This window comes from Dysidea avara, chromosome 1, assembly GCF_963678975.1.
Source record: "Dysidea avara chromosome 1, odDysAvar1.4, whole genome shotgun sequence".
In the NCBI taxonomy this organism is placed as follows: Eukaryota; Metazoa; Porifera; class Demospongiae; order Dictyoceratida; family Dysideidae; genus Dysidea; species Dysidea avara.
The window spans coordinates 62,417,960-62,433,225 of NC_089272.1; the positions used below are offsets into that span (position 1 = coordinate 62,417,960).

The 15,266-nt window shown below is 38.6% G+C and overlaps 1 protein-coding gene across 3 annotated transcripts in view; it reads right to left on the bottom strand.

Annotated features, from left to right (window-relative positions):
• The window catches only part of LOC136240011 (uncharacterized), a 141,671-nt gene that overhangs the window by 109,121 nt on the left and 17,284 nt on the right, over positions 1-15,266 (bottom strand). For all 3 annotated transcript variants that reach the window (XM_066030822.1, XM_066030814.1, XM_066030813.1), the window contains exons 3-4: positions 3,554-3,835; positions 3,330-3,494 (exon numbers count right to left, since the gene is read on the bottom strand). In XM_066030822.1, coding sequence (XP_065886894.1) covers positions 3,330-3,494; positions 3,554-3,835 — 447 coding nt within the window. The remainder of the gene's footprint in view (positions 1-3,329; positions 3,495-3,553; positions 3,836-15,266) is intronic.

Consider the following 15,266-nt stretch of genomic DNA (forward strand, 5'->3'; position numbering starts at 1 on the left):
TGCACAATATAAACAAAACACTGAAACATACTCTTCACCTCATTATTCAGGAGTGCATCAGCTGGCATCAGCTGGCATCAGCTGGTTGTTCAGTCACAAGCACGTGTATGACGCAGTATAAACAAACTGTAACAAATAATAAACATACTTCTAATGTCATTGTTTACATGTACAGTGGCCTCTGGCTCGCCTGCATTCAGTCCGTGGACGGACGCTACTCTTCTTTGTACTACTTTGTATAACATGGATCATATTCCCGGTTAGTATGTAGCTCTGGGCCACATAGTTTTCTCAAACATTTTTTATTATTAATTTTATGATGTAATTTTAACCGCATTACAGGTTTTTGCAATTGAATTCGGCGACTTTGCAATTGAATTCGTCTCGTTTGCAATTGAGTTCGTCGCTTTTGCAATTGAATTCGTCCCGTTTGCAATTGAATTCGTCGGTTTTGCAATTGAATTCGTCCCGTTTGCAATTGAATTCGTCGCTTTTGCAGTTAAATTCGTCCGTGACAAGAATGGCAGCTGGAGCAAACACGAAAACATGATGTAGCAGCTGCTACAAGAACTTGTTCAAGTACAACAGTAGTAAACAACTCTTTATAAGGCAATAATTCTTCCTCTACAGCCTATCCAGCAACATTCCAAACTCTACTACGCCATTCGCGATGGGTGTGGTCACTCGCGAGCAAGTTAATTAACTTGTCAGACAGCTATCAACTTCGCGTACTACCAGCTTCAATTACCTTCTAGTGTCTCAAGTGTAACTCTCCAAGGCATAAATAGTTCATCTCTTAATGAACGGGTCGGTTTCTTGGAGCCGTTTTGTTTATGACGAATTGTAATGCAAACGCGACGAATTCTATTGCAAAACCGACTAATTCAACTGCAAAACCGACGAATTCAATTGCAAAACCAATGAATTCAATTGCAAACGGGACGAATTCAATTGCAATACTGATGAATTCAATTGCAATACTGATGAATTCAATTGCAAACGGGACGAATTCAATCGCAAAGGCGACGAATCCAATTGCAAAAACCTGTAATATATCATTATTCTTAGTACTTGGTTGTATAATGATATCTGCAATGACGTTTCGGTTACATTTCGTGAATATCTATGATGCCACAAAACAAAATGGCCGCTGTAGTGTGGGGACTTTGTACATGGAGGCATTGGGCAAGATAGTATTTCCCTATGATAGCGTTTATAAATTCGAATAAGGGCGAAGGTGAGGTTTATAGTAATTAATGCAATTCAAATAAGCCTATTTGTGTGCGAATTTAAAATTTTCGGTCTGAATTCCTTGTTGGAGTGCGTTTTGCACTGTCATGGTATACGTACTACAGTATTTCTTACCTTTATTGTCTCGTGGTTCCAAGTATAGAAAACTACAGACAACATTCATTTTGAATACTGCGTGCTAAAGCCTCTAAAGCCCCTGCACTAACACAGCCATTTTGTCAATTATTACATCAAATTTTGTAATCGCAATGTCAAAAAAAGTCATTGCGGATATCGCTCATAATATTGCATAATGTACAAGACCTAAATAACGAGTATAAAGTACATGATTAGCTAGCAGCTAAACTTTAAAGCGTTAATACTGCCAGTTTCTACAACATGACCAGGAAGAGAATACCCAATCTAATACGTAGCTCTGAGAAAAAGAGTACAAATAGGAATTAATTCTGGAGAGTAAGTGTTAATATTTCTTACAGCTACTATGGGTGGAGTTAGGAACGACTAGAAGGATTTGATCGTAGGGGATGTCTACTGGATGATTGATAATTTTATAAAACATTACTAGAATTAGTTTGTCTTTTCTCCTTTCCACTGTTTGCCAGTGAAGTTGTTGTAGCATGGTTGTAGCACTTAAATGTCTCAAATAATCTCCAAACACAAATCTAGTAGCATTCCTTTGCAACATCTCTTGCTGTGTGCTGGCTTTCATGTGAGGGGACCAAATTACTGCATTTAGTATCGTTGCAAACATTTTTTTCTGCCACCTTTGATATTGTATCTTTTTCATAATAGCCTGTTTTGGAAGGCCGCACTCTTTATTACAGCATGATTAGATTGAGATTACTACTCCTGATGTATGTAAGGTGTAATAGCACTGCAAATGCAATAGTACCTATAAAGCTGTAAATTTCTTTTTTGAAACACTCTTTTGCAGCAAATTTAAGCAAGTTGTGAGTAATCAACCAGAATGAGCTGGTTAGATAATTTGAAGGATGCATCAATTTTTCCAGAAAAGTTTAGATATAATAGGCTGGTAACAACATTGAGTGCAATGCTGGATTAAAGTGGACAATAAGGAACAACAACTTTGCACATTTTGACTGAGATACTCCAATGGAACAGTCTTACACGAAATAAATATAGTTTCTTGGTATGGGAAGAGCATATGTGACCCAGTCTGGGAAAACCAGTCTTATCACCTATTTAAAAGTATCGAGAAATGCCGGTTGTAAGTATTTAGTGTGTTGTAGCTCGCCAATGGTTGAAGCTATGTGTACCAAATTTTCACATGCTTTACACCAATTCCGTACCTTCCAGAGCATCCACAGTGTAAGTAGCCAACAACTAAGTTTCCCGCTATTTTATATAGTTTTTTGAACTGAGGTTGACTGTATCAGGCGAGCTACAAAAGGGGAGGGAGGCGGGGGCCCAGAAGGAGAGCAAGAGGCTATTCAAAAAAATGAAAAGGAAGGCGTAGGGATGAATTATAGGCCAAGTTATGGGCCATTCAGGTCTCAAAACTGACTAAAATGAAAGGAAATTCACAGCAGATGTACTTATTCAAAACCACGGAGCTGTACAGCGCATACAGCCATCCCCAGGCTGACCAGAACTCCATTAATACCCCACACCACATGTACAGATTACCACTGGGTTTGGGAAAAGCAGCAAGCAAAACCAGACCACTCAAATCTAGCTGATTTTGGTTGTGAAATTAGATAGTTTATTTATGTAGCTTTGTGTTCTCGGTGAAAATCGATTCTACTGACATGGGCGATAAGACCAGTTTTCCCAGACTGGGTTACATATGAAGATCGAGATACTCTAATGGAAGAGTCATTGTGTGGGACATACAGCTTTAGTAAAATAAATTAACTAAGAGGAAAAACATTAATCATATTTGTGGCAAATAACAAAATTAATTGCTTAGAAACTACAATCATTATAAGGTGTGAGTAAGATTAAGAACTTTAAAAATGTCAATATAATAAATGTATTGGCTAGGTGGGACAACAGTTACAAATTATTGTGACATTCCTTGTGTCTATACCAGGGAAGATTATGGAGTTCTTCCTTACTTGGACACATGTCAGGATGTACACATACTCCATCTTCTACTACACTTCCATTATTACAGAAACATCCACTCCCACAAGTTATATTACTACAACTTTCAATGCTGCTGAGATCATAACAAGTTACTTGGTAATCACATGTCTGATAATCCATACCAGTCAAACAACCTGAATTTAATGAATAATGTACACATAACACTTCAAATAGAAATAAGGTTTGTCCTTACCATGACTGGAGTCACTACCTAATGTATTTGTAGCATTACAAGTGTAAGTTCCCACATCAGATGACGTTACATTGTACACTGATAGTGAGTTCTCAGTAGTAGTTGCGTTTATTGATGTTGACATTATCATGTATTTGCTTGTATCTGACACATTTACCATAACACCATTAATGTACCAAATGATGGTTGGAACTGGTTCACCAGTAGCTTGACATGTGAAAGTTGCTAAATCTCTTCCCTCATCAGTTGAATCAACAATATCTGATAAAATTTCTGGAACAACTGTAATACAACAAACAAACATTAACTGCAGCAGTGAATTATGTAACAGTCCGTATTGATTGTGATATTGATTGTGAGAGTAAATTAATCTGATTATAAAGTGACAGTGTGATGGGATCCTGTAATTAATTGTTCTGGGAAATTGTGCGTGACCGTATGTGTGTGTGTGTGTGCGTGTATTTGTGCGTGTGTGTGTGGTGTGTGTGTGTGTGTGTGTGTGTGTGTGTGTGTGTGTGCGTGTGTGTGTTTGTGGTGTGTGTGTGTGTGTGTGTGTGTGTGTGTGCATGTGCGTGTGTGTGCGCGCGCGCGCGTGTGTGTGTGTGGTGTGTGTGTGTGTGTGTGTGCATGTGCGTGTGTGTGCGCATTTGCGTGTGTGTGTGCGCGCGCGCGCGTGTGTGTGTGTGGTGTGTGTGTGTGCGCGCGCACGCGCGTGAACAGGATGTCGACTGATGGTGTCACCCAAACTCATTCACCTGCAGAGGACTTTCAACCCTTTCAGGGTGGAGTTCACCATCAATACAATGAGCAAAATGTTTCAAACTTGGAAATTGGGCAGTTTGAATGTAGGGTTGCATTGAGACTGCAAGTAGAGAACAAGATGGACAAAGAGAAAACAGAATATTGGTTTCATTGTTGGCGAACTCTAGAGGCACAATGTGAAATTTACTTGGTTACAAGAAACAAAATAGTTTGGAAGTGAGGTGTACAATGTGGCAGGGGCTGTTACTTTGACCAACACCACCAGATGGTCAGAGCTTTCAGAGAGGAGAGGACATAATAATGTTACAAAAAATTAAACAAACAAGCATAAGGAGTTTTATTAGGAGGCAGAAAAAAGTAGGGAAACAAGGGAGGTCACACCTGCGGATATACTAGTGTGAATTTAATCCCTAATTCAGTTATGGATATAGACTGAATTAGGGGTTAGTATACATGGGTTAACTGGTCTGCTTCTGCTGGCTGCTTTTTCCAAGACAAGTGACGAGCTGTACAAGTGGTCAGGGACTTTAATGGAACACTGACCAACTAGGAGACGGCTGTATGTGGCTGTACAACTCTGTCTGTGGCTTTGGATAAAGACAAGTGCTGTTCATTATCTTTCACTTTAACCAGTTTTGAGCCCTGAATGGCCCATGACTTGGTCTAATTCATCCTTCACCTTTCTCTGACATTTTCTTCATTAACCAGTGGATAGTATTGAAGGAGAGGAATTGGTGCAAAACATGTGAAGATCTTGTACACATAGCTAAATCCATTGGCAAGCTTTAACACCTTGAAAACTTAAAACTGGCCATGGCATATTTCAATACTTCCAAATAGTGTTTCTCACATACAGCTACAATTTATAGCTAGGCACACTAGAATAGCTAGCTTACCGCTTAAGATGGCCAGAGCAGAGAGTTTGCGGCTTTGTCTTATTGGTGTGATCATGTGATCTCACATGACATGGTTGTAATTATAACTACAATTTATAGCCAGGCACACTAGAATAGCTAGCTTACTGATTTTAGCCTTGAAACTCACCTGGAAGTAATGATGGCTACTTAAAACAGCATGCGTTGTATTATTGGTGTGATCACGTGACATAATTGTATGTGACTTTGTCTGGCAAAACCTTTCTCTGACACTTTCTTTCATTAACCCTATGTCTTCCCACCACCCCCCCCCCCCCCCCCCCCCCACCACCCTTTGTAGAGTTCACCTAATATAGTTGAGCCTTGGTCAAACTTGGTAAAAGCATCTATCTAAAATGGTGGGAAACTTCGCTGTTAGCTACTTGTTCAGTGGATGGTATTAAAGGTAAGGAATTGGTGCAAAACATGTGAAAAACTTGTACACGTAGCTACAGCCATTGGCAAGCTACAATACTTTGAAAACTGAAAATCAGTATATTTTAAAACTTCTAAATAGGCGATATGCTTGGTTTTCTTAGCTCAGGTCACATAAATTATCATAATAAGTTGAAAACAACAGTATAGGAGGCAAGAAATAGATAATGGCTTCATAATCTAATTCAGGGAAGAGGAAATCAACAGATGACTGGCTAAAACTCATTATGACATGTGAATCACCCTACTTCTTCAGCACTAATTTGCTTCATATTAGATCAGTGAGTTAGTATGGACACAAGTAGTGTTAGTATCTGATACAGAGTTGAAAGCTTGTCTTATGTCCATGAGCTGAGGTATTTAAAATGGCAAACGTTTGATGAGGACTCCAAAACCGTTGCTACATGTAAATAACTCACAGTGATGTCTCACATTTATTTGAGCATGTGCCTTTTAGCTGCTTCCTTGGCCATTGTGAGTCTTGATTCAATTTCCTTTTCATACGATGCACAAATCTTTATATACCACCTATTTTTGCTCAACACTCCAATGTCAAATGTATGAATCTAGCCTGGTGCTGAAACGAATAGCAATTTTTACTATTTGAATAGTTGTGAACAAAACGACCATGGTGATAAACATTATTATTGATTATTAAGACAATATATAGTATACAAACAGGGGCCCAGACTCAGGGTTACCATACACTGATAGCCTAAGAGTGATCAGTGCAGGAGCCCTGGCAAGACTTACATTACTTAACTTACAGTACAAAATTATAACAAAGTTCAGGTCAAGAGGTCCAATAGATCCCACTCCGGGGAAGCTCTAGAATTGAAAATTCTGTAAGAGCAGGAGATGGCAATATGAGCAGCCTGCTCAAACAGTGACTGGACAGTTTTCTTCGACACACAACAAGCAGTAGCCATTTGAGCAAGTGTTTCTGGCATAAAGTGACCCAGACATCCTATCTCGATAGAAATGAGATCAACAACTAATCCAGTGTGTTGAAGATCATACAGTACAGAGCCATATCTATCTTCCTTCTGAGCTCTTGCAGCCAATAAGCATTATTATTATATTATATTTGATTAATGTACAACCTCTATAAGAGGAAAAGTGTACATATTTTGATAAGAAAATAATATCCACCCCAAAAACACCTTTGCTGTAAAAAAAGGCGCGTCCATGAAACTACAAGTACTTGTAAAACAGCTCAGTAATTGTACAGAAAGACCTCATGAGAGTAAAAACAACTGGCAGCCGAACTCTCTGCAGGGTGATTTAAACGCTCTACAGGGTGACTTCTTTGCAGCTGAATTCTCTACATGATGGTTTATTTGTAACTGAACTCTCTACAAGGTAACTTCTTCTAGCTGAACTCTCTACAGTGTGATCTTTTTGTAGATGATCTCTCTACAGAGTGATTTGTTTGCAGCTGACCTCTCTACATGATGGTTTCTTTGTAGCTGAATGCTCTACAAGGTAACTTTTTCTAGCTGATCTCTCTACAGGTCTCTCTACAGGGTGAAGTGTTTGCAGCCGAACTCTCTGCAGGGTGATTTAAACGCTCTACAGGGTGACTCCTTTGCAGCTGAACTCTCTACATGATGGTTTATTTGTAACTGAACTCTCTACAAGGTAACTTCTTCTAGCTGATCTCTCTACAGGGCGGTTTGTAGCTGGATTTTCTACAGGGTGATTTATTTGTAGCTGAACTCTCTATAGGGTGAATTCTTCTAGCTGAACTCTCTACAGGGTGATCTTTTCGTAGCTGAACTCTCTCCAGGGTGATTTTTTTCAGCTGAACTCTCTACATGATGGTTTCTGTGTAGCTGAACTCTCTACAAGGTGACTTCTTCTAGCTGATCTCTCTACAGGGTGATTTGTTTGCAGCTGAACTCTCTACATGGTGCATAGTTTCTTTGTAACTGAACTCTCTACAATGTGGCTTTTTCTAGCTGATCTCTCTACAGGGTGATTTGTTTCTAGGTGAACTCTCTACAGGATGACTTGCCTGTAGCTGAATTGTCTATCAGATTAACTGGTTGTAGCTGAATTCCCTACAGAATAACTTGCAATGTAATATAATTCTTTAATGGAGTAAGTTATAAACGTAGCCGAATGCTCTATTAGGTTGACTGTTCTGTTAGAGTATCTCGATCTCGCATTTGCAACACGTAGTTGGCTTTCGAATCCTGACTCAGTGGTTTGTAATCCCATTCTTCTGTACTACTGCAAGCACTTTCTATGATGATTATTCCAGCCACACACCTATTTTCAACTCATTGCTCTAAGCGGTTTGCCTGGTAGGCGTGAAAACTAATAGTTTTTTTATTCATAAAAATCGATTGCATAATTGTGACACAGGTTGGGTTTTGTGTCATATCTCCATGGTCTTTATCTCAATTCCTTTCAAACCACAAAAAGGCACTCCTACGATGGTTACTCCATCTACATATAAATTTTCAACTCATTCCTCCAAGGCGTTTACCCTGTAGGCGTGACAGACCTTCGACCTTATTTTACGCACATACTAGGTCATAACTCCGTGTATGTTCATCGGATTCCTACCAAAGTTGGTACTGAGATCCGCCTTAATGAGCCCTTCAAGTGTGCCAAATTTCAGCACTATCCGAGTACGAATTTGTGTTTTATGTAAATATTTTAATAACAACAATTCAGCTGAATTTGGTGCCGCTTGGTATTGGCACAAAATTCACCTGAATTGTCATTATTAAAATTTTTACCATTAACCTACCATCACAGCCATTTCTTGGCCGCCACCTTGGATTTCACATCTTTTTTCACCATAGCCTGTCTGAGGGCCGCACTTTTTGAACAGCTTGGCTGTTTTGGATTAGGTTTCACTTCTTTTTGTATTTGTATACCCCAAAGCCGGCCTATGGCCAGCTTTAGGGCTTTTTTTAACCTATCATTTTTTCTTTACTACAGGAAGAAGAAAAGATGAAGCAGGGTGATTTCTTTGTAGCTGACCTCTCTACAAGGTTATCCTTCTAGCTGACCTCTCTACCGGATGACTTGTTTGTAGCTGAACTCTCTACAGGGTGTAGCTGAATTTTCTACAGGGCGATTTGTTTGCAGCTGAACTCTCTACATGGTAGTTTCTTTGTAGCTGAACTATCTACAATGTAACTTCTTCTAGCTGAACTCTCTACAGGGTGACTTTTTTCTAGCTAATCTCTCTACAGGGTGACTTGTTTGTAGCTGAACTCTCTACAGGGTGATTTGTTTGTAGCTGAACTCTCTACAAGGTAACTTCTTCTAGCTGATCTTTCTACAGGATGATTTGTTTGTAGCTGAACTCTCTACAGGGTGATTTGTTTGTAGCTGAACTCTCTACAAGGTAACTTCTTCTAGCTGATCTTTCTACAGGGTGATTTATTTGTAGCTGAATTCTCTACAGGGTGACTTGTTTCTAGCTGATCTCTGTACAGGGTAACTTGTTCCTAGCTGAACTCTCTACAGGTGATCTGTTTGCAGCTGAACTCTCTTACATGGTGGTTTATTTGTAGCTGAACTCTCTACAAGGTGACTTCTTCTAACTGATCTCTCTACAAGATGATTTGTTTCTAACCGAACTCTCTACAATGTGATCTGTTCATAGCGGAACTTTCTACTGGGTGATTTGTTTGCAGCTGAACTCTTTGCATGATTGTTTCTTTGTAACTGAACTCTCTACAAGGTAACTTCTTCTAGCTGATCTCTCTACAGGGCAATTTGTTTGAGCTGAACTCTCTACATGATTATTCCTTTGTAGCTGAACTCTCTATTAGGTACCATCTTCTGGCTGATCTGACTACAGGGTGACTTGTTTGTAGCTGAATTCCCTACAGAATAACTTGCAATGTAATATAATTTAGTAAATTATAAATGCAGCTGAATGCTTTATTAGGGTGACTGTTCTATTAGAGTATCTCTTGCTACACGTAGTTGCCTTTCGAATCATAACTCGGTGGTTTGTAATCCGATTCTTCTGTACTACTGCAAGGACTTTCTATGATGATTATTCCAGCTACATGCTGATTTTCAGCTCATTGCTCTAAGCGGTTTGCCTGATAGACACGAAAACTAATAGCTTTTTTATTCATAAAAATCGATCGCGTAATGTTGACACAGGTTGGGTTTTGTGTCATATCTCTGTGGTCTTTATCCCGATTTCTTTCAAACCACAAAAAGGCACTCCTACGATGGTTGCTCCATCTACATAGCAATTTTCAACTGATTCCTCAAAGGAGTTTACCATGTAGGCGTGACAGACCTTCGACCTTATTTTACGCAAATAATTGGTCATAACTCCGTGAATGTTCATCGGATTCCTATCAAAGTTGGTACAAAGATCCGCCTTAATGAGCCCTTTACGTGTGCCAAATTTCAGCCCGATCCAAGCACGCATTCGTGTTTTATGGCGGATTTTGCGAAGTGTGCGAAATGAAGAAGAAAAAAACGAAGAAATTAAAACGAAATGTTGTTCGCTCGTATCTCGGAAATGGCTGGGGCGATTTTCTTCAAATTTGGTGTGTAGACTCCCCTTGCTGGCCGGCACCTCTCTAGCAAATTTGGTTCCAATCGAATAAGGGATCACAGAGCTACATAGGTGTGAAAATTGCATTTTCTTTCTTCCTGTTAATATACTCACGGGTGGCACACCGGCTTCTTGGGCCGCACGACACACTACCGTGTGTCTTGATGCCTAATAAATCATGTTTATAAAGTATGTTAATAGTTTACAAATTACGTGTATGATTTATAAAGTATATGCATGATTTGTAAAGTATAAGTATGATTTATAAAGTATATGTCTATGATTTATAAAGATGTGTATGATTTATAAAGTATATATCTATACTTTATAAAGTAGTGTATTGATTTATAAAGTATGGTTATAGTTTATAAATAAGGTGTTTTTGTACTATTTTGGCACAAATGGCACCCCATACCTTTATGCAACACTTTGTAGTTTACTGATGTTCATGTTACCAACCGTTATGTAACACTTCCTGGTTAGCGACTTTGTTACTACATACGGTTTGCAAATACCCATACAACTAATTGTTGTTTCGAGTGGGGATGTGAAAGGGCATGACCTTTGTACTGGACCATGTGAGAATGAAGTAAATTACAAAGAACTTGCCAAAGAGTGTCTCTCGTACCACTTTTATATAGTAGGGAGATCAAAGGCAAATTTCAGTGTACAATACTCATGTACACTTATCAAGTGCATTGTTGGCCATGTTACAACTACCAAGCTGAGATTAAAGGTGGACCGATACCGATACCAGTATCGGTATCAATGCCGATACCAGTGGTATCGGTATCGGATCGGTATCGGTAATACAAGGTACAGTAGACACTCACCATTTTTATTTAACCATCTCTAAGCTAAGTTTCCAGTAGCTAATAACTTAGTTGAGCTAATCAGTAACTTAGTTGAGCTAACAAAGTAGCGAAACAAAGCCTTTGCTACTCTTTTCCAAGTATTGCTGCAATTGCTTCGTGTGTATTCTAATGTATTAGAATACGTGAACCCTTTGTAATTAAATGGTAGTGCAGTTGTTCCTCAAGAAATAAGTTTATGACTACTTGGTTTGCTTTTTCATGAAAAGGTTTGGTTGAAAAGCTGTAACAAACATTGTACATTTATCGGCCGCCCACGCAATTAATTGCCTTATCAATAAGCTTACAAGAAAACTACTTCAAATCAAGAAATTAGTAATCTACCATGATGTTTATCATGTTTAGCTGTTATACAATGAACATTTTAAAACTTGATTGAACTGAGATCAATCAATTACTGTGATGTTTTAATAGCTAGCTATGTATCACAACAATGAAATTTCTATAATAAACTTGTCTAGGCTTCAATGTATAGTATCGGTATCGGTATCGGTATCGGTATCGGCAAATAATTTCAGTACAAATACTCGTTACGGAAATATCGGTAAAAAGTGGTATCGGTCCATCTCTAGCTGAGATACAGCTTCCCATTAGGAGTATTTTATATGTAAATTATTTAAAAGTATGATTTTACTATTATTGATACATGTCATGTATACACATAGAATTTAGGTATCACTAGGTATTACAACTGATCAAATTGATAGGGTTATTGATATGAAGAGTCTGAAGATGAAGAAGGAAAGTGAATTCTTCTGGCTTTCAGTGATGCAAAAGAATTGATGATGCTGTCATAATTTAATCCTTTAATTTGCTAAATCATGTTCGCATGACATCAAAATCAGATGTGAGAGGCGTTCTTGTCCGATTGTTGATCTCAGATGATTCTTTACAACTGATAGTTTGCTAAAGATTCTTTCTCCTTCAGCAACTGATACTGGTATTGTGATTAAAATTCTCAAGGCAATACATGTTTGAGGGAAAATATTCTGTAGTCCCTTTTGATAAATTAGGTTAAGTAGATTAAGTGACAACACTGTTCCAAATAATTCTTTACCTACCATGGTCATGTGAAGAGTCTCTTCAGAAAAATCATCTACTGTCAAGTCCTTTGAGTAGAATTTTGCAAATTTAGCAGCCTTTGCAACATTGGGAGTCTGCATCACCTTTACTTGGTTGCCAAATAGATGAAAACATATCATTATGTTTGCTGCTTTTTGGGATCTCAATTCAATCTCTTGTGTTAGTTTGTCTAAGGCAACATAAAAAACATCAATCCGAAACCTGTCTTCTTCATTAGCCTGAATGTGAGCATTTCTGGGGTCTTCATCAGGTAAAGCTTTACGTTTCCTTTGTCTTTTCTGTTTAAACTGTTCCTCAAACCCAAGATTAGATGCCACAGTTCTAGCCTCATCAATGACCATGATCACGAATACGATGCAGATCACTGGTAAGTAGTGCAAACAGCCATATCTCTTCATCTAGAGTAAGTTGAGTGCCTTGAAGCAAACAACTAACATTATGAATAGCTTGCAAAACCTTGAACCAAAAGGTTGCCAAAACAACAAATTCAAAAGAGAAAAACTATTTATGCAGTGCTACAACCTCATTGTATAAGTCACCTGGTAGGTCAAAGTCCTCTTTCAATGTTTCCAAAGCACTTAAAATCTCCCTTGGCCTTTTACCAGGGGTTTTACAGCATCAATTCGAGCACTCCATCGAGTCTCCGACAATCTGTGTAAAGATATACTTGTTTTATCCTGTAAAACATTCCATCTAGATGCACTGCCACTAAACAAATTGTACAACTTTTGGATGTTCCCAAAAAAACACTTCACATCTGTACTGGACTCAGCTGCATGGACGCCACAAAGATTAAGGCTGTGTGCACTACAATGCAAATAAAATTATATCGCTTGGGGATTGTTTGTAAGATTAGTGCTTGTACACCTTTATATATCCCTGACATGTTCGAGCCATTGTCGTAACCTTGACCCCTGCAGTTTTGAAGATTTTTATTTTTCTCCAATACACTATATATATAACAAGTCAGCTATATCTTTTCCTTTCTTCTTTTCACAGTCTTCAAGCAACAGAAAACGCTATTTTACATCCCAAACATTCTCTTCATTTCTGTGCACATACCTTAGAACAAACGTAATTTGCTCTGTATGTGATACATCTGGAGTTGCATCAACAATTACACTATAATATAATATAGCATTCTTAGATTCTGCAAGAAGAGCATCTAGGACCTGTATACTGCATGCTTCAATAAATTCATTTTGGAATCTCCATGAAAGGTAGTGTGTTTGCATACGGCTTTCTGATATCTGATGTTGCTTTACATTGTTAAAGTGCATTTCTAGTACCTTATTGTATTTACTCAGCAGCTCTAGTATACCTAGAAACAGACCATTGTCTCCATCCCCTATTTTGCTGCTTGATCCCCTAAATGGAAGGTTGCGCTCAGCTAAGAAAAGTACGACATCCAATACGCATTTTAGTATTTCCTTCCATCTAGCTGTTTCATCATCTATTTGTCTTTGTATAGCAGCATCTATTCCTATTTTCTGCTTCAAAGCTGCCTCTAAGCATTCCAATTTAAATATTGGGAAACATGCAGCATATTTCGTTCATGGCTCTTGACTTGTTCATACAACTTTCGCCAATAGTCCTGAATTCCAGCATCTGGTAAAGCTAACTTGGATGATTCTTGTTTATCATCTGCACCATGAAAGAGACAGCAAGGAAAACAAAACAGCTTGCTAGCTGAATGACTCCATACAAGCCAGTCAACACGTGCCTTTTCTCCATTTTGCAGTGTTTTGTTGAATGTTAGAGGGAAAACTCCTACCATGGGAATCACGTGGAAAACAGGATGGATTTGCTGGTGGACCACTCAGGACAACATTTTCTCTTATTGTATTTGAGAGGTGGGTCCAAGTTTCCGGGTCATTACTAGGGTATGATGATTGGTATCAGCTGAAGATGAAGGTGTTTCGTATTCAGTGCAAAGTTCTTGTAAGGGCTGACCAAATTCACTGATGTCATGGTTCTCTAAAAAGGAACTACCTGTATTTTCATTATCACTGCTTAAAGGCAAAGTTTGAGTATGCGAAGATGAGTTAATTTCTACATCATTTCCCCTACAGGTAAAAAGAGTAAAAATCCTTAGACAGTATAGCTATAATTACATCATACCTTTCACTATGACAATCTGCTGTAGGCTCCATGTTTTCCTCCAACTGATCTGATTGTCCCATCACATAAGCATCACTGGCCCAAAGCTGACATACCACTGATGTGCTCAGTTGACATATCCTCCTCTACCAGTGAATGAGATTCTTTTGGCTGTGTTGCTGGACTAGATTGACATGTAAACCAGCCACACTCTTCTAACGTCTGCCTTCCCTTTTTCTCATTTTCAATCCTTTTCTTTTTCGCTTTTCTTTTTTCAGAACCAGAGAGGTAGGTCCATTTAAAACTTGACATTATAGCTAAAACCTTAATAGCTATTATGCCATTGGCAGCCCACGCCAGGCTCCTACTTACTCACATCACTAGTTAGCTACATTATACTCAATAACCAAAATCAGTACCATACACCTGAAATTGCGTACATATTTATACACAAAAAGCTATAATGGTTAATACTTACTAAAAAGGAGCTGGTCACACATATAGCTAATTATAGCAGCATGGCTATAATTTAGTGATTAAGGTGTCAAGTCATTAACAGAGGTTTCCTGGTTTACTGGACTTCAGTTTTTATAACAAAGACTTCAGTAGTCACAGTTTCTGGCTTCACTAGTCACAGTCTCTGGCTTCTGTTGAATGTCAGTCACGATGTCATATAAGCGCCTAATTAGCACGGCTAAAAATTGTATTCATTAGATACAAAAAGAATAAAACTCGACACATGATTACTAGTCATGGATAATGGATTTGGAATCCTCCTGCATATTGTAAGACTGCACAAAGACCAATCACTTCTTTTGAACATTGATGATGGTAGGTGGACACTAAGGTGGAATCAGCGTACATTGTAACGATGTAGTATACAACTGAATCATATAAATTCACTATTTTAAACTGCATAGCTAGGAGCCCCTAACAGGCTGGGGCCCAGGGAAAAATGCCCCAGTTGCCCCCCCCCCCCCCCCCCCCCCCCCCTTCCCTCT